General features: G+C 43.4%; 1 protein-coding gene across 11 annotated transcripts in view; it reads left to right on the top strand.

Annotated features, from left to right (window-relative positions):
• Nucleotides 1-11,471: 11,471 nt before the first annotated feature.
• Nucleotides 11,472-20,362, top strand: part of TRAPPC9 (trafficking protein particle complex subunit 9) — a gene marked incomplete at its 5' end in the record, with an annotated part of 509,504 nt that continues 500,613 nt past the window's right edge. For 10 of the 11 annotated variants that reach the window (XM_080377735.1, XM_080377732.1, XM_080377741.1 and 7 more), the window contains 2 exons: nt 11,472-11,760; nt 13,409-14,009. In XM_080377735.1, the coding sequence (XP_080233861.1) occupies nt 11,472-11,760; nt 13,409-14,009 (890 nt within the window). Of the gene's footprint in view, nt 11,761-12,205; nt 12,343-13,408; nt 14,010-20,362 lie in introns of those variants that run through there. The other variant, XM_080377736.1, reaches the window with a different exon arrangement.

Here is a 20,362-nt window from a genome sequence, read left to right as displayed (position 1 = left end):
GCTTAATGGCAATGAGAAAGCTTTAGAACAGAGCGTTTACAGAGCCACAATCTAAATTATCTTCTAGAGATGTTAAAAAATTAGATACTCCAATGTATATTTAGTAATAACTACCTTAATTAATGCAAGCCACATATTATCGTCATCTTTTTGTCTTATAGGGAAGAAGTAAAACAACAATAAAGTGCTGAGATAAACCATGTAAAAAATGTTTCTAAAACCTTCTCCAGCCAATGCTAGAGGGTAGATTTATAAATAATTGTGCTGGTTTGGGCTGGGATAGAGTTAATTTTCTTCATAGTAGCTACTATGGGACTATGGTTTGGATTTGTGCTGAAAACAGTGTTGATAATACAGGGATGTCTTCGTTATCGCCAAGCAGTGCTTACTGTTACGAATGTACACATGCCAGCTCCCATAAGAGGGTCTGACCCTAGGATCCCGCTAAGAATGCAAAGTCCAAGTGAGGGTTTCCAATTAGTCTGTTGTTAGTTCTTAGGTTACAGTTCAAGCTGGGTGCCTCTGGAGATACCTCTACCCCAGTTCATGCCTCTCAGTTATACCTGTATCACCTATCACCTGATCTCCAAGTCCAATCACTTCATTCTGATCAGTGGTCTCTTGACTTCTTACTGGTTTTCACTGTCACTGGGCTGGCCTTCTGAAGTTACTTCATTCTCTTGGAATTGTCTCCTTGGTTCTTATCATCTTCATTCAATGTTTATCTTCTGAATTCAGTGAGTTCTTTGTTAGCAGCATTAGTTTTATCAAAACTTTTATGCTTAGTCAGCTCCTGCAGCCTAAAGCTTCAGCTATTTTAGCTGCTAATGCTAAGTCCCTAATGCTAAACGAGACTATTCAGAGAGAATAAGAGTACAGTTAATCAGTTTTCTTCCATAACATTACACAGAGCCAAGGCCTTTTCTGCTTCTCACCCCACCACACCAGTGAATTGGCTGGGGGTGCACAAGGAGTTGGGAGGGGACACAGCTGGGACAGTCCAGACCATATGATGTCATGCTCAGTATATAAAGCTGGGGGTAGAAGGAGAAAGGGGGGGCATTCAGAGTGATGGCATTCATCTTCCCGAGTAACTGTTAAGCGTGACGGAGCCCTGCTGTCCTGGGGATGGCTGAACACCTGCCTGCCCATGGGGAGTAGTGAACAAATTCCTTGTTTTGCTTTGCTTGTGTGCATGGCTTTTGCTTTACCTACTAAACTGTCTTTATCTCAGCCTGAAGTTTTCTCCCTTTACCCTCTTGACTCTCTTCCCCCATCCAACCGGAGGGAAGTGAGCGAATGGCTGGATAGGGCTTAGTTGCCAGCCAAGGTTAAACACAACAATAATGCTGACCATTGGCTGTGTTCACATGAAACCAAATCTTTAAGGTATTTTGGTATCACTGATAACACAACCAAATACATTGTCAGCATTTGCCACCCAGTTAATACATCAACATTGTAGGAATAAATGTACACACTTCTCTGTGAGAAATGCTCCTAGTTAGATCCCTGGTAAAATTCTGTGAGAAAAAAACCCCACAGTTATTCTCTTTATTTAAAACTGTTGCTCTCTGTCCCTTCCATGCTAAATTTAGTGAAGTTTGAACATACCCATCTTCTCTCCCAAAAGGGGTGTGCAGCTTCTTAGCTTTGTATTGTTTCTGAACTCCACAGAACTGCTGTATTCGAAAATTGCAGTTAATTCTGTATCATCCTTGAATTCACGTCAAATCAATTTACACCTGTTAAAAGTGGAGGCAAGTAACCCTGTTACTGGCATGATTGGCAGTGGAGTGCTCTGGTGCTCAGGGGAACACAGAGACCCACCAAGAACCTGCAGCTTGTGCCACAGTGGCTAAGGAGACCTGGGCAGAAGGGGCAGGCAACTTTTGAGGACAATAAGGATGTCATGAGGTTATGCGGGGAGAAAATTAGAAGGCCCAAAGCCCAACTAGAACTTAATTTGCCTACTGCAGTAGAAAGGCAATAAAAAATGTTTCTATAAATACATTCACAACAAAACAAGGGCAAAGGAAAATCTCACCCTTTATTGGGTGTGAGGGCAAACATAGTACAAAGGCTGAGGAGAAGGCTGAGGTACTTAATGCCTTCTTTGCCTCAGTCTTCAAAAGTAAGACCAGCTGTTTTCTGGGTACTCAGCCCCTGAGCTGGAAGACAGGGATGAGAGGGAACAGAATGAAGCCCTTGCAATCCAAGGGGAAATGGTCAGCAACCTGCTACACCACTTAGACACACACAAGTCTATGGGGCCAGATGGGATCCACCCAAGGCTACTGAAGGAGCTGGTGGAAGAGCTTACCAAGCTGTTCTCCACCACTTATCAGCAGTCCTGGCTGACTGGTGAGGTCCCAGCAGACGGGAGGTTAGCCAGTGTGACACCCATCTACAAGAAGGAGGATCCAGGAAACTACAGGCCTGTCAGCCTGACCTCGGTGACAGGGAAGGTGATGGAGCAGCTCAGCCCGAGTGCCATCACACAGCACATGCAGAACAGCCAGGGGATCAGGCCCAGCCACAATGGGTTTATGAAAGGCAGGTCCTGCCTGATGAACCTGATCTCGTGCTATGACAAGGTGACCCACCTAGTGGCTGAGGGAAAGGCTGTGCATGTTGTTTACCTGGACATTAGTAAAGCCTTTGACACTGTCTCCCACAGCATTCTCCTGGAAAAGCTGGCTGCTCACGGCTTGGATGGCTGTACTGTTTGCTGGGTAAAAAACTGGCTGGATGGCTGAGCCCAAAGAGTGGGGGTGAAATGAGTTAAATCCAGTTGGCAGATGGTCACAAGCTTGGTATTGGGGCCAGTTCTGTTTAATAACTGTATCAATTATTTGGATGAGGGGATCGAGTGCACCCTCAGTCAGTTTGCAGATGACACCAAGTTGGGTTGGAGTGTTGCTCTGTAGAGGAGTGAAGGCAGTGGGTTCATTAGCATTGATAATATGCACCTGTGGCCTTGCCTCCAAGGCAGTGGGTTGATTGACATGGACGATGTGCATCTGTAGCTCATTCGTGGTGAAATAGCCCTGAGGATTGGGGGGTGGGTGTGTGTCTGTGTGTGTGTGTGTGTGTGCGTGCGTGCGTGCGTGCGTGCAGGTGTGTGTGTTGTGCATGTGAGCGTGTGGGTGGGGGCATGGGGGGGTGGGGGTTGTGGCCTGATCTCTGGAGGAAGGAGGAACACTGTGGTCTGAGCTCTGGAGGAAGGAGAAACAGCTTGCACGGTAGAATCTGACTGATGGTAAAAGCCTTGTTGCAGCCTGATAGCTTGCTTGTGCTGCAACAGTTGCTGCCCTATGTGATGCTGACTGAGTTGGACTCTTAACTACAACAACAGGTACCCAATGTAGCTGACACAAGTGGGAGAACCTATGACCCATGACACTCTGAGATGTCAGCCATTGACAATTAATTGATACAGGTGTATTGCAATATTTGTTGTCCATCTTAACTCAAATTGCAACTTTTGGTGCCCAGTGTGGATGGGAACTAATTGATATGGGTGCAGAAGAAGAAAACTCTATGTTAACAATGCTTATAGATATATTTGAAGAAAAGAAGCATAAAGTATAACAAGAAGGCAATAAGAATTTTGCTAGGATGGTGCAAAGTAAATGATGTGCTAGTTATGCTGAAAAATGTCTCATGCATAGACATGGCAAAGTGCTGGAAAATTACTTTTTGAGGCTGCCTCAAGGAGGGATAAAATTGCAACAACATCGCTAACAACATGGAGATTAGTCTTAGAATTACTAGAACAATTAAAAGTGGACAGGGAGAAAAATTCTATATTTGCCATGCTTACATATATATTTTTTTAAAAAAGGTGTAAAGTATGATAAAAAGGCAATAGGAATTCTGCTAGTGTGGTGTAAAAAATATGATTTGTCAGTTACAGTGAAAAAGGTTTTCAGCATTCAGACATGGCAAAATGTTGGAAAGTTTTTTTGAGGCTGCCTCGAGGGGAGACAAAATTGCCACGTTAACGACGTGGAGAATGATCATAGACTCGCTAGAACAATTAGAAGTGGATGGAGAGACAAACCCTATATTAACAATGGTAATAGACATATTTGAAAACAGAGACATAAAGTATGATGAGACAGCAATAAGAACTCTGCTGGAGTGGTGTAAAAAGAATGATTTGCCAGTTATGGTGAAAAATGTCTCCAGCATTCAGATATGGCAAAGCACTGGAATGTTACATTTTGGGGCTGCCATGAGAGGGGACAAAATTGCTACAGCGTCATCGACAACATGGAGATTGGTCTTAGATTTACTAGAACAATCAGAAGCAGACAGGGAGACAAAGGCTGCAGCTGAAATAGCTACATCCCTGGTTGCAGAGATGATGCCTAATAAGGTACGTTCAGTGCCATCAGATTCTCTGCCATCGCCTGAATCATGCAGTCGGGGCTGGTGGGAGGAGTGGAGTAGTGCCAGGTCGAGTGGGCAACCTTCCGGGTGCCAGGGAGATCTGGTCATTGTTCCGTTGCCTGACTGTGATCCCGAGCCACCTGTGATAGGTTTATTGGAGGAGACCTCGGGTCATGTTCAACAACCAGTCCAAATTAGAGCACTGAGACCAGATCCTGCCAAATTCTGGAAAAAGATGCAGGAGCAAGCACTTGCAGAAGGGGGGATATTGATGCCACAACTGCCATGGGGGGCAGGGTGTTAGCCTGCCCAGTGCTTTGAAGGGATGGTAATGCTCCCCCAAAGTGGGAACCTTTCAACTGGGGAGCGATAAAAGAGTTAAGATCAACCTGTATACAGTATGGAATAGGCTCACCCTATGCTCAATCATTCTTACGTAGTCTTTTCGCAGCAGAACTTACTGCTCATGATTGCCGTATGATTGCGCAAATTAAATTGACCCCTATGCAATTATATTACTTTTTGAGTCAAATTGGAGGTGCTTGGCAAATGAGCAATCATTGATGAATTTAGAATACCCCCGCGTTTATCATTTGGGATGACCCGCGTTTTGGGGCAGGGATTCCACAATTGATGGGGGAGGCTCCAGTTAACTCTCCTCAGTTACAAGCTCGCTTACATCCTTTAGTCCTGCAGCAGGGAAATGTTAGCTCTCCAAGTTTTATTGCAGGTCCCAGGTCATGGCGCTCCACAACCGTCATGGACCACAATAAAACAAGGTCCAAATGAGGGGTATGTGTTGTTCCTAGAAAGGTTGAGAGATGCCTTGGATAAGCCAATACAGAATGGGGCAGCTAAGGAAGCATTGTTACTTCAGTTAGCTAAGGACAATGCAAATGAGGATTGTAGAAAGGTGATTGCAGGCAAGGTGCATTGTAATCCCACTTTAATAGAATTAATGGATGTATGTGGGAAGGTAGGAACCACTGCCTTCCAAACGGAGCATCTGGCAAAGACCTTTGCTGATGCAGTTAGGGTCATCTGCCATTGTTACACATGTGGGCAAGAAGGTCACCTAAAGAGGGACTGTCCAAAGAGATTGAGGCTGGGAAGGGCTGATGGCTCTGGTTTGGTATGCCATCGATGTAACAAATCAGGGCATTTTGCGAAATACTGTAGATCTAAATTTAACACTCAAGGACAATGATTTGCAGGTGGCAACAGAAAGCAGGGAAACGGGGGGTGGAACGTGGGGAGGAACTGCGTGATAATACAAATGAATCCTCCACAACAATTCCAGGTTTATGCAGCCAACTCACAGCCCAAACTTCAGGGAGCACCAGATTGGATGTTACCACAGCAACCACCATCACAGTAGTGGATGATAAAGTACGTAAGGTCCCACTGAATGCTGTGGGACCCATTCACAATAAATTGAGTGCACCGTTGCTTGGATGTTCTAGTGTAACTTGACAAGGTTTGTTAGTCTTACCAGGAGTCATTGATGCAGATTATATGGGTCAGATTCAAGCAATGGTGTGGACCCCCACCCCCTCCATGTCTGTTCCTGAAGGAATGCAGATTGCACAATTAATTCTTTTCTGGGCGCAAGTTAATTTTGCCCATGACAAAGTCCAGGGCAAAGAAGGGTTTGGTTTGACAGGAACACCACAAATTGTCTGGACTTGGAGCATTCAAAATGCTTGACCAACTCTAACCTGTAAAATCACCTTTGCCAAAAGGACCCCTTCTGCAATATGGGTGACCAGAATGATTGACACAGGAGCAGATGTAACTATTATATCTGCGCACATCTGGCTTTGCTCTTGGCCTGCCTGTTCAGCAGGTCCCATATTGGCAGGAGTGAGTGGTGTGACACAGTGTCTAAAGTTGGTATATGGTGCAAGTTTGAAACCCTGAGGGCCAGACAGCAACAATCCGTCCCTACGTGCTTGACGTCACTCTGAATTGTGGGGATGGGACGTTTTGGGACAATGGGGAGTTATCATTGGTACCCAGAAGGATTTTTAATAGGGGCTACTGTGATGGAGGGCGTACAAAGACCAACTCTGCCTTTGACTTGGAAGACAGATACCCCTGTTTGGGTGGAACAGTGGGCCCTTCCTAAGGAAAAATGTGTAGCCCTCCAACAATTAGTCAAAGAACAATTAGCACAAGGTCACCTAGAACCTTCCCATAGTCCTTATAAGACCCCTGTGTTTGTGATAAAAAAGAAATCAGGCAAGTGGCGCCTGTTACAAGATTTAAGGAAAGTAAATGATGTAATGGAGGGAATGGGAGCCCTGCAATCAGACATGCCTTCCCTGACGATCATCCTGGGAAACTGGGATATTTTGGTAATTGATTTAAAACATCGTTTCTTTCAGTATTCCTTTACATGAAGCTGATAAATGTAAATTTGCTTTTTCAATACCAGAAACAATATGGCTCCTTATAAGCGATACCAATGGATGGTGTTGCCCCAGGGTATGATGCAGTCAATGGAGATATATATATATATGATGCATATAGCAGTCCTACTATATGTCAATGGTATATAGCAAAGGCTTGTCACCTATACAAGAACAATTTCCACAAGTATATTGCTATCATTATATGGAAGATATTCTTGTATCAGCTGTAAATGAGGCTGAACTTCAGCAAGCGTATCCAGTTTTGCAGTAGTTGTTGGCCATCTTTGGGTTATGTATATCACCAGAAAAGATTCAACAACAAGCCCCTTGGAAATACTTGGGAGTTAAAGTGCTAGATCAAACACCTGAGCCACAGTCTATCCAGCTCCGAGTAAATGTCAGAAATCTAAATGATTTGCAAAAATTATTAGGGACCATAAATTGAGTAAGACCATATGCAGGAGGGGTCCTGGAAATCAGGACCATGTTAGCTGAAAGGAATGTACTCTAGCTTGTAGGCCACAAACCCTGGGAGGACAAGGAATGGGAATAGATAACAATCAACAGGGTGAGTCATGCTGAGAGAAGATAAGGGAAAGAGGAACGATGGCGCCAAGGAAAGGTAACACCTTGCTGTTGATTGCTGGTAGTTAACCACCAATCAGGGATTGTCTAGTATGCAATGTTTAGCTTCAAGAACCAATCTGTTTAAAACGCGCAGCTTCTGAAAGTGTATATAAACTCGTGCTTCTGTACAATAAATTGACATTTGCTTGCATCAAGCTGCGTCCCGTCTCTTCATTCGCCGCAGCCATACTTGGGCCTTACAACAGAACAATTGAAACCACCCTTTGATCTACTGAAGGGTGACACTGATTTAATGTCTTCCCGATCACTAACTAAAGAAGCCACCTTAGCCCTAGAGAGGGTGGCCAATGGTCTGCAACAAAAAAGGGTACGCTGTATAGACTTAGAAAATCCAATAAGTTTATATATTGTCATTGCTAACTATCATCCCATGGGATTGTTGGGCCAATGGAATGAGTGCTGACAGGATCTGCTGCATGTCTTAGAATGTTTATTTTTATCTGTACAACCATGAAAGACATTGAGCACTCAGGTTGAACTAGTATCAAAAATCATCACCAAAGTACGTACTCGGTGCATGGGCCAAGATCCCAATTACCTGATAATTCCCATGGAACACGATTACATAAGCTGGTGTTTGGCAAACAGTTTACTGTTTCAGTTGGCTCTGGAAGGATTTAAGGGGCAAATATCCTATCATCTTCCCAGTCATGTATTGTTACAAACTTATTTGGACATACAAATACTTCAAAAGCTGCTGGCAGCAGACAGCCTGGTACAAGGCCCTACAGTCTTTAAGGATGGTTCTGGGAAATCGGGGAAGGCGGTGGTCACTTGGTATGATGGGAAGCAATGGCAAGGATTGATACACTTAACACAGGGATCACCTCAATTGGTTGAACTTCGTGCTGTCATTGTTGCCTTTAAAATGTTTTCACGATGTGCTGTAAACATTGTTACAGACTCAGCTTATGTTGCGGATGTCAAACGATGCATTGACCGTGCGCTGCTTAAGGAGGTAAATTCAGAACAACTATTTTTTTATTAAAAACATTATGGGTGATAGTGAACCAGCGTACACACAGATACGATATTCTGCACATCCGCAGTCACACTGGATTGCCAGAATTTGTCTGTGAAGGAAATGCCTGTGCTGACACTCTTGCAGCTCCCGCTTGGACTCCTCCAGTGCTGGATTTAAAATGACAGGCCCTCATGTCTCATCAATTTTTTCATCAGGGGGCTCGGGCACTGGTCTGTCAATTTAAAGTATCTTTTGCAGATGCACAATCCATCACGCTGCTTGTCCAGAGTGTCAGCAATTGGATCCTGAACTGACGTTTCCACAAATGGTCAATACACGTGGATATCAGTTCTTGGATCTGTGGCAAACCTTCTTTTGGTTGTTTACAGTATCTTCATGTCTCTGTCGACACCTTCTCAAAAGTTGTGTGGGCATTGGCCCATACTGGGGAGACGGATCTAGACGCCATTTCACATCTTCAACAGGCTTGGGCTGCTCTGGGGGTTCCAAAGCGTCTCAAGACAGGCAATGGACCAGCATATTCATCTGCACGCATGGCCAAGTTCCTTACCTCTTGCAGGGTGGAACATGTTACTGGTATGCTGCATTCTCCGACTGGCCAAGCCATTGTGGAACATGTTCATCATACTTTAAAATTGCTTCTTGAAAAACAAAAAGGGGGAATGCGTTCTGAAACTCTGCATGCTCGTCTATGGAAAGCTGTGTACACATTGAATTATTTGACTGTGCTGGCTGGGAAAGAGTGTCCTGTGATTATCTATCCTTTGCAGGGAGGAGATCCTCCTATCTGAGCAAAGGTCTTAATGCGAGACCTACAAACGGGAAAATGGAGAGGCCTGTTGGATTTAATTACCTGGGGATGTGGGTATGCTTGTATCTCCACAGATGCAGGGCCGCGGTGGCTTCCCGCTAGGTGTGTTAAACCTGTTTTGGATCCTAGAATTGACAAGAGGACATCAGATACCAGCTGTTCCACAGACCCCTTGAGAGGGGAGTCACAACATCCGGGTGACCCTGATGTGGAGCCTGAATCAGATGCAGCTTTGTGCCTTCTTAACTCAGCCTGAACAGCCTTTCCCACACATCCTGCCAAGGGCCCTACAATGGATGATAGACATGGCCTTTTTGGTTAAAATCAAAAAGGGGGAATTGTAGAGGAGTGAAGGTAGTGGGTTCATTAGCATTGATAATACACACCTGTAGCCTTGCCTCCAAAGCAGTGGGTTGATTGACATGGATGATGTGCAGCTGTAGCTCATTCCTGCTAAGTAGTTAAATAGCACAGAGAAGGGGGGGAGAAGGTTGGATGGAGGAGGAACATTGTGGTCTGAGCTCTGGAGGAAGGAGAAACAGCTCAGATGGTAGAATCTGACTGATGGTGAAAGCCTTGTTACAGCCCGATAGCTTGCTTGTGCTGCAACATTGATCTCCTTGAGGGTAGGAAGACTCTGCAGAGGGATCTGGACAGGTTGGAATGATGGTCCAAAGACAATTGTTTGAGGTTCAATGAGGAGCAGTGCCAGGTCCTCCACTTGGGTCACAATAACCCCATGCAGCACTACAGGCTTGGGGAAGAGTGGCTGGAAAGCTGCCTGGTGGGAAAGGACCTGGGGGTGCTGCTTCACAGCTGGCTGGACACGAGCCAGCAGTGTGCCCAAGAAGGCCAATAGCATCCTGGCTTGTATCAGAAACAGTGTGGCCAGCAGGACCAGGGCAGTGATTGTCCCCCTGTACTTGGCACTGGTGAGGCCACACTGCAAACACTGTGTTCAGTTTTGGGTCCGTCACTACAAGAAAGATGTTGAGGTGCTGGAGCATGTCCAGAGCAGGGCAATGAAGCTGGTGAAGGGTCTGGAGCACAAGTGTTGTGAGGAGCGGCTGAGGGAACAGGGGTTGTTTAGCCTGGAGACAAGGAGGCTCAGGGGGGAGAGACCTTATTGCTCTCTACAATTATCTGAAAGGAGGTTGTAGTGACGTGGCTGTCAGTCTCTTCTCCCAAGTAACAAGTGATGAGAACAAGAGGAAATGGCTTCAAGTTGCAGCAGGGGAGGTTTACATTGTATATTAGGAAAAAATTCTTCCATGAAAGGGTTGTCAAGCATCGAAAAGGCTGCCCAGAGAAGTGGCTGAGTCATCCTGGAGGCATTTAGAAGCTATGTAGATGTGGCACTTGGGGACATGGTTTAGTGGTGGGCTTGGCAGAGCTGGGTTAATATTAGGCTGGAGTCCACGATCTTAAGGGTTTTTTCCAGCCTAAATAATTCTATGATTCTATCTAAATGCAAAGTCTTAAGAACCTGTAAAATCTATTGAAGTTATTTTGTTGGAGTGCCATTACTTAAAGTCATGACATGCTCCCTTCTATTCCAACATGCATCTGCACTGGAAAAATAGAGTCTGAGAATGTGCCCATGCAAGAGCATTTGCAGACTGAGGCCAAGAGCAGTTTTTACTTTTTGGCTGAATAGCAAAGTTGGCAAGCGAGGGCTTGCAAGAAGAGCTGAATGCAGTACCTCAAAGTGGGGTCTCACAAGAGTGGATTAGAGAGGGAGAATCACCTCCCTTGACCTGTTGGCCACGCTGCTTTGGATGCAGCCCTGGGTACAAGTGACTTTCTGTGGTGCAAGCACACAGTGCTAGCTCACGTCCAGTCTTTCATCCATAAGTATCCCTACAGTATTCCTTCTCTGCAGGGCTGTTTGCAATCCACTTATTCCCCAGCCTGTACTGTTACCAGGGGTTCCACCGACCCATCCACATACAGGATCTTGCCGTTGACCTTGTTAAACTTCATGAAGTTCCCATATCCTCCACTACACAAGTAGCCTAACTCTCATGCAAGGCAAATTCCTCCCAGAGTCTTCAAGATTTTTGCCCTTGAAGCTACAAGACACCAAAGACCGATTTCAGGATTTGGACATGCTACGAAGGCTGACTGTTGGCCACTACTAAGTGTTTGAGCCCCTGAAGTTTTCAGTTAGGCAGTAGGGACAGATATTGGCAGCTGGAATTCACCCGCCCCGCTGATGCTCATTTCTTTTAGTGAATTCCTCTTGAATGTTCCCGTGTTTGTACAGACAGAAGCGCTGTCCCTGAGGAAACACCAGGTGAGGCATCGCGCGCGTGCGGCAGGCGGGAAACCGACCACCCAGCGAGCCCACCCCCCTCCCCCTCCCTGCCCCGAGTGCGCATGCGCCGCCCTCCCCACGGGGCGGGACCACGAGCGCCCATTGCCGTCAGTTCCGCCGCGCCCCGCCCCTGCCCGCCCCGCGCGTCCGGCAGCAGGAGGAGGCGGGGGTGGTTCCTGTCCCGGCTGTGAGTGCCCCCCCCTCCCCGCGGTACCCACCCCAGAGTCCGCTCCGGCCCTGAGGTGGTCGGTCCCCCGTCTTCCCGAGAGACTTTGTCTCGTCTCCCCCGCTGCCCTGGGCCTCACCTCTCCTCACGCTGCCCCTCACCCCACTTCCTCCCAGGGCGCGGGGTTGCGGGGCGTACGTGCCTGCCGCCGCGCCTCCTCTGGGCTTGTCTCTTGGTTTACAATCTATTTCTTCTCCCCTCCTAAACTTCGTTGCGCTCGACGTGAGGATCTACCCGCGGAGAGGGATAACGGGGGGAAACGGGGCGGCGGTGCCCCGGCAGAGCGGCCGCGGGGGCCGAAGCCCTCCCCACGCTCCCCGCCCAGCAGCCCGCCCGCTGCGGCTGGACGCGGCCTCCCGCTGAGTCGGAAGCGGCGGGACGGGCAGCGGGGGCAGGGCGCGGGGCTGCGGGGTGTGGGAGAGGGGGTTTATATGAGCGGGTCCTGGCAGTGTCAGTAGTTATAAGGAGCCCCTCGTCCTCTGCCAGTTGTTCCTGGGCCACCTGTGCTCCCGCGCTCGGAACTCTTTTTCTTCGTTCTGTTTGGTAAAACCAGCAGCGTCAGTTTAAAGCAGGGGTCCTCAAGCTACGGCCCGCGGGCCCCAGGGTCCTCAGTCCGGCCCCCGGTATTTACAGACCCCCGCCGGGGGTTGGGGGGGGAACCAAGCAGCCGCAGATGACTGCCTGCCACTGCATCCGTGCGCCGCCCCCCTGCTCAAAAAGTTTGAGGACCCCTGGTTTAAAGCGTGCTGCGGGTTGTTGTTGTTATTATTTTGTTTCTTTGGGGGTTTTGGGGTGGATACTTGTTTTTTTTTTCTCTCTTTGCTAAATGTACGTTTTAGAGGGTGCTTTGGAGCTGAAATCCACCAAGGGATCTGTGTGGTCCGGGAGGGCTCGGAGGGGGTGTGAAGGCATAGCTCTGCACGTCTTTATATAAGCTTCACAGCACTTTGCAGCTGCAGTACAGTAACCAATTTTAGATAGCTCAGGGGAGAAGGAATTCTAAATATTTAAATATAGAATCAGAAAATATTGCCGGGTTCTTCTGATGAACCTGTGTGTGTTTTGAGAAAATGACTTCACTTTTTCTCAAAAATGTATTCTGGACTTGATTTTCCTCTGCCTGGCCACGTGTGAGCACTGACAACTGTGTAAAGTTCAGTCGTGCCATTTTGGTGTTGGTTTACCTCCCACCTTACGCAGTTTTCCGTAGTTCCCTGCGGCATGTTGTGGAGGCAGACTGGAGAGCCTCAAAGAACATCTACTCTGAGGTGGTGCTCTGGCAAGCTTTTATTCTGTGGTAGGGAGAGACTGCTGCCCCGTGTGTTAGGGTGGCTTGTGTAGCTGCACACCGAATGTTGGAAATTCGGTTGGAAAAACGTAATTTACAGCTTTTTGTGGCCATACTGATACGTGACTAAAAACACTTCCTGTGCACTGTGTAACTGTCAGGAGGCTGTGTAACTGAAGATTTAGTGGAATGGTGAAAGTATTAGTATCACAGCACATGTATACAGGAGGTAGGAGTGTTTGGCATCAAAGTTCTGGTTTGATTTGGCAACGTGGGTACTTCTGAATGTTAAAAAAATAATATAAGTTTTTCTTTTACTAGCCTGCACTTGGTGCAAAATGAGTGTTCCTGACTACATGCAGTGTGCTGAGGATCATCAGACTCTCCTGGTTGTGGTTCAGCCAATTGGCATTGTACCCGAAGAGAGCTTTTTCAGGATCTACAAGCGAATTTCAGCAGTGAGTCAAGTAAACGTGCGTGACTCTCAGCGTGTGTTGTATATCCGTTACAGGCACCATTATCCCCCAGAGAACAATGAATGGGGGGATTTTCAGACACACCGGAAAGTTGTGGGGCTGATAACTATTACGGACTGTTCTTCTGCAAAGGACTGGCCTCAGACTTTTGAAAAATTCCATCTTCAGAAGGAAATGTATGGTTCTACTCTCTATGATTCCCGGTTGTTTGTCTTTGGGCTTCAAGGAGAGATTGCAGAGCAGCCCCGCACAGATGTGGCATTTTATCCCAGTTATGATGAATGTGAAACCGTGGAGAAGAGGATAGAAGATTTTATTGAATCCCTCTTCATAGTGTTGGAGTCTAAGCGGCTTGACAGAGCCACTGATAAATCTGGAGACAAGATCCCGCTCCTCTGTGTTCCTTTTGAGAAGAAGGATTTTGTAGGTCTGGACACCGATAGCAGGTAAGCAGCTATTGTTGTCAGCTCACAGGTTTTGAAAAAATATCTGTGACAATTGCTAGCCTTTAGAATAAGCCTATTAGAAAGGACAAAGCATACTGTGTTTCATTAAAGGTTGTGCCTCTATTTTATTATGTATGTCTGCTGTAATTTAAGAGACTTAATTTCTAGTGTGACCATATTTATGTTTTGAGTTTATATATATATATATAAAAATTTATGAGGCTAATCAAATAGTGGGAAGAAGTCACAGGAAAGGTTTGATATATACTGCTATAAAGAGACTTTTTGCTAGGAAGCTTCAAATGGTTTGTAGATATACAGTATTAATAAGAAATTCAGTTAACATAAATAAAAAAAAAATTATGTTTTGTTGAGTAGTATTTGACTAATCCTACATAATGTGTAGTTTGGTTTTTTTCCCTTGTCAGCCTCTATCTACTTTTTCATCCTATGAAATAGTGACCACTTATTTTGGTGACTGAGTTCAACTTCTGCTCTATTTTGTTTTTATTTAATTCTGTGATATTCTTGACCCGTCTTGTTTTGCTATCATTTTTCTCACAACTATTCTCTTTGGTTTTGTGTATGTTAAAGATTTTGTTGTTGTTGCTGGCATTCTCTTTTTCCCCCCACATCTTTCCTTCCTAATCATTTGCATGCTCGGCTTTCAGCTTTGTTATGTAGTTCTTGTGTTAGGGATTAGTAATTCTGGCTTGCTAGCTCCAGGCAGGTGCAAAATCTGTTTTGACTCTCCTGTTTGCAGTCAAATCCAAAGGATGAAAGCAACTGTCTTCCTTTTGTCCTGGGAAAGACAAATAGGGCTTCCCATCAGGTGGGACTACTATCTTTCACATCTTTCTTTTTTTACTACTTTTTTACTACTAGGGATTCCAGCAGTCATTATTGTGTGTAAAAGCTCAGAGGTATCCAGGCAGGGTTGTCCAGAGCTGTGTAGGCAGGTCTTCTGGTCATATACATCAGCTCTGCCTGCATGGTTAGTCCTAGCCTCAGAATCTCTAGATAAGAATGTGATATACTGGAATAAAGAATTCTAAATTTCTAAAGAGCTTGAAGCCCTCCATTAAATTATCTCCGGTTGCTTGAAGGACCGTCAGTACCTTTCTTTGTTGGTGAGCAGTTGAACTTGCTCTGATGTGCTGTTCCGTTCGAGCTACTCTTTTCAGTGTTCTGGTTAGTCCCTGCACTATTCAACTTTCATTAGCAATGGGTTAAAGTGTTACTGTTCTTTGTGCTCTGCACTGGCGGTAAAGTTTTGTAGACTGCATGAGCCCTTTTAGAATCTCAGCTTTAATTACTCAGTTTGGATGAATTTTGGTTTAATGTAATCACCGAAGTTTCCTGTTCCAGTTAGCTAAGAAAACTATGAGTTTTGGCCAAGAATCTCAAAATCAGAATTAATTATGCTGTTCAATTATGTCTTCCAAATAGCATGCTTCCAAATTGTACTTTGGAAGTCAGTTCCTTGCTTAAATTACTTATTTATGACCAGTGGCTGTGTTGTAGCTAGTGGCTGAGTATTTCCTGTGAAGTACTGAACTGCTGTGGAGCTTGAATAACAGGCGATACGTTTGTCCACACATGTCCAAGAAGGTGTTTTATGCTGTTGCACTTAAGAGTTGAAAAAGATTGAGTATGGTGCTTGAGTTCTTTGCATAGTGGCAAGTGTATGACCCTGGTTGTGTAAACGTATGGGTTTATACAGAGTTAATCACTGGTTCAGGTATACATACAACTGTGTTGGGTGCTTTGAATACCAAATAGTTTTGCAGTCAGTCTAGATCAATGGATACACTTTGAATGTTTGCTGCATGTAACTGCTCTAAGAAAAGGTGTTAAAATGTTGTAATCCCTCCTCTTTCAGTTCAATAGCGAGAGAGTTTTGTAGCCTTATTTTGCTAGTTGGTACTTCTGATTGTTTTAAAACTTAGGATTTATATATGAATAGCATAACCAAGCTGAATTAAAAGATCTTTATATTCAGTTTAGTATTTTGCATATGATGATGTAAAGATGAGTAAGAAAATACTCTAAATGCATGGGCTTTTTAAAATATTTTTGAGTTTTGTAACAGAAAGCAGAAATTTATGTAATCCCAAGTAAATGTCAGAAAAGGAGTTGTCCTTGAGTTAGAAATACATGTGCATAGTGTACCTGAGCTGCTCTGCACAAGGACCTTTTTAGGCACCTTTCATGTAGCATGATGCATCTTTTTTAGCAGAAGTTCAGGACCATGAAGTGTAGTTGAACTAAGCTCAGTTTGTTAAACTAACCTACACTTTCAAGCCTAAGTCTTTAGATGTGAAATGGTAGTACATCGCATTTTATTACTTGGGTTGCAATAAAAGGTTTTTATTCTAGCATGTTCTCTTTTGCAGTGACAGGGGAAAACATTGCATTAAGTCGTAACGGGGAGATACATGGCTAGAAAGGACCACCTTTGACAGAGTCCAGTTTCTGTTCTTGTAAGATGTGATGTTGTATAAAATTCTGTGCAGGGAGGGGTAAAAGTTGTCTGAGTGCGTGGAGGGCATATGAGAATATCTGGTAGAATAACTTTTGTTACTTTGTTCGTTTTGAGTCTGTCAGCATGAGTTTAAAGAAAGAAATAAAGAAAATTACCACATTATTGAGATATTGAGGCAAATGAAACAGCTTTTTCTAGAGTAAGTGGAAACTTCTAAAGTGTTAAAGGCAAAGAAAGTCTACTTACTCTTTTTTTTTTATATATACCTCCCATCCATGTTAAGATATTTTTGGTATATAATATATCAGGACCACCCAGTCAGTGTGCAACTCACTGGTTAAAAGGCACAAATACTCTACATTAAATAGATGGAAGGCACATTTTCTGTGCTTATAATAGAGAGTATGTGTCTTTGCTGATATAGCTGCACATTAGCCTAAGTTCACTTAGGCTAAATACACGTATCTTTTCCTGTAACTTCTAAAATCGAAGTTTAATTTCACGGTGTGTAGCAAAGGTCTTATTAGAGTGCAGCTGTAACCTTGTGCTAATGAACTGGGCTGATATGTTAAGGGAAAATATGTTAAGAAGTTACATGGAACATAGGAATTATGATCACGTGATTTGAAGACTAATTAAAACTACTGAACTTTTTTGTATCTTAAAGGAGACTCTTCTGCAAGTAATTTAGTGAAGATATTAGGGTTAATACTTCTGTTATGATCCAGACTAGATACACAGAACTGATCTTCTCTTTTATCTGGTTAGTAAGACAATCGTTAATTTGGTTGCATAAAAATTGCAATGTGATTGGCTTCTTTTAAGATGCAGAGTTCATAAATTGGGAGGATGAATTATCTGCATTTCTAATAAGACAAAGATCAGCTCCACTTTTTCTGAGAATTGTCTTTTGCAAGTTGCTAGTATAATGAGCAGAAGAGACAACATTCCCAGAACTAGTACTGACATGACAATATACACAAACTCACTATATTATTGGCTTAGAATAATTTTTTTGGCTGGTAGAAAACTTAACGTATGAAAAATTAATGGGATTAAGTCCAAAGAAATTTTTAAAAAAGATTTTCCTGTTAAATAGAAGTTGTAGGACTGGGAGTCTGACCTTGGTTGAATTCCTAGAGCACTCAGCCAACAAAGTGATCTCGGCAAATCTGTGAATTTTTCTTTCTGTTTGTTCATCAGTAAATTAGGTAAAATATTTGTGTGGTCACATGGCTGCTGAGGATAATTGAAAAAGTTTGTAAAATCAGTTGCACCTGACAGTTACTTGTAAAGACCACAAGACTAATTAAAAAGAAGGAAATTCATGTTCTCATGGTGATACAGAGGTCCAACAAACTTGAAACTAGGAAACATACTTGCCAGAAATACCAGAAATCCCATTTGTTTAATTGTTCTATTTTATTTTTGCTTTCAGTTAAAAAAATAAACATACTTATGTATGATTATAAATCTACTCAGATAAGCTCATTTTAATGTTGTTTGCATCAGTTTGTGTCTTAGGTTCTTTCTTACACTGGTAAGGCATCCATTTAATACGGTTGAGTGATGAGAAAGGAGGGCTCTGTTTATGGATGTGTCTTTCTCTACACAGTATTGTAGATGGGATTTGTTCACTGATTTATCAAAGTTTATGATATCTCAGTATGTGTATTTGGCTGTTTCTTTCTGTTCTCTGTCTTTCTAATTTTTTTGTTCCTTCCTTTTTTTTTTTTTTCTTCTTCTCTCATACTGCCCTGTGAGTTTGTTGTTGGGTCTAAAAAGGTAGGCTGTGATTGCGTATATTTAAAAATAGTTAGCTTTCTTCCATGTACTGCCTTTCCACTCCGCCTTCATTGCATATTCTAGTGTTGCTTTTTATATTCATTTTTCAGTACACACAAAAATAATTGCTGCCTGGAGCCTTACTACTGTGGTTGACCCTTTTTGGCGCATTTGGCAATTATATTTGGTAGCAATGCTGTATTTTTTTGTAGGACACACATAATTTGCTTAGGCGGCTGCTGGCCTCTGGAATTTGCTTCATTTTTTAAACTCCAAAGCCATGAAGCTGTTGCTGCCTGTGTTTGGTTTCCAAATCCAAAAGTTCTGGCAGTCAATCAAATGCTGTAGCTGTGTCTTAAGTCTGGGTAATGTTATGATTGGTGATATCTATAGTTCTGCATGCTAATTGGAATTAGCGGACTTTGATGGAAACTTTTATTGAAGCATTTTGCATGAATACTTTTGCAAATTCATTTTGCATGTTTCTTGTTTTTAAATTTAGCCACTTGGAAATTCTGAGGATCCAGAAATTCCTTCAGACCTGTTGCTGGATGGTTTGTAGTGAAAATAAATTCTGTCTTGAAATACAATATTTTTGCTCTGAATTTTCCATAAGATTATCCTGGGATCCTAGAAAAGAGTGGGGGATGAAGGGGTAAAGCACATATCCTATATAGCAAATGAGGTAGAAATGGAAACGAGGTTGCATAGTGCTTTTTGGTTCCTGGAAAAGGTTTATTGTCCTCCAGTTTGAGGTACCAGTAGTGGTCACTGATGCTAATGATTGTGGTTATTATTCTGAGGAGAACAGAAAGAGTGTGTTAGGTACCAAATTAACACAAGTAACTTTAGACAAGATTTTAAAGCTAGTTTTGTAGTCAACTGTATGTGTACATGTGTTGAGGAGAGCACCTTCTTCAGAAGTTTGGATACCTGACACTGTGGAGTATTCCATGTGTGATCCTGCATTATGTGGCATTGCCTTCCTTGAGGATATTTCTGAGTGCGTCACACTGCTGAAGGGATTTGCAGTGTGTCTTTGGGTGAGACTCAGGTGTGTCTTTGTAACTTAATGTCTTAAATGATCTTCCAGATGAAAAATAAATAGAAAGAGCTCTTGGCAGTACGGTACTACGAGGAGCTGACTTAGAAAAAGGTTGTCATTTTATCCTAGAAAAAGTAGCAGTTAATTTATGGGGAATTGTTGCCATCAAATAGATTAGGATTAAGCAGTAGAGAACCAAAATAATTAAACAGTGTTTTAATAAAAAATAAATTAGAAGATATCTATGAGCTTCTCACTTTCAGCTTTGTGACCGTATTCTTCAGGTAAAGCTGTGAAGCAAAACTAGCTAGGTATTAATGAATAATCATACTGTTATGCTGGTGTGTGTATATATATATATATGCATGTATGTTTTTTCCTTTAAGCTTGCCCCCCAGTATGCATTGAAGAAACCATTAGTCACTTAGACATGCTTTTAAAGACCTGACGCTGCAGAGATATATATATATATATATTATTTTTTTTTTTTACAAAACAGGCTTCCCAAATACAAAGTAAATTCAGTTTTGCTGTCTGTGGAGAATACGTTTTGTTTCAATGCAATATTTGCCTTTTGTCTTTTTGGACATACTTAAAGTAATTGGGGCGGTGCGGGGAGCCTGAATTCATTGTACTTAATTGTGAGTGCTATATTAGTAAACAGTTTATACATTTGTACAGTGCAAACTTACTCTATAATCAGTGAGAAAATGTTTTCCAGGAGGATGGTGAAGGGTTGCAGGGACTGCAGGAGAGCGCTCCTATCTTGGCACCACATTTAAGAACCTAAAAGTAGGTGGAATGAATTCAGTCTCTTCATCACCAGATATAAATTATGTTGGTTTATAAATAGAGAAGTGTTTGTATGAACAGTGTTTATTGATGTCTAAGTGAATGCATTCAAATTTTGCATATATTGACACAGGCATAAACCTGAAGCAAAATTAGGTATTGGTTAGGAAGAGTTGTTGGTGAGGCAGTATGATTGAAACTACTCTGGTATTAGGTTCTGATTTAGGAGTCTGGCACCATCTCTTT

The sequence above is a fragment of the Falco punctatus genome, assembly GCF_963210335.1.
Source record: "Falco punctatus genome assembly, chromosome: 3".
NCBI lineage: Eukaryota > Metazoa > Chordata > Aves > Falconiformes > Falconidae > Falco > Falco punctatus.
The sequence above is the reverse complement of the archived record's forward strand: the minus strand, read 5'-3'. Positions and strand labels throughout refer to the sequence as shown.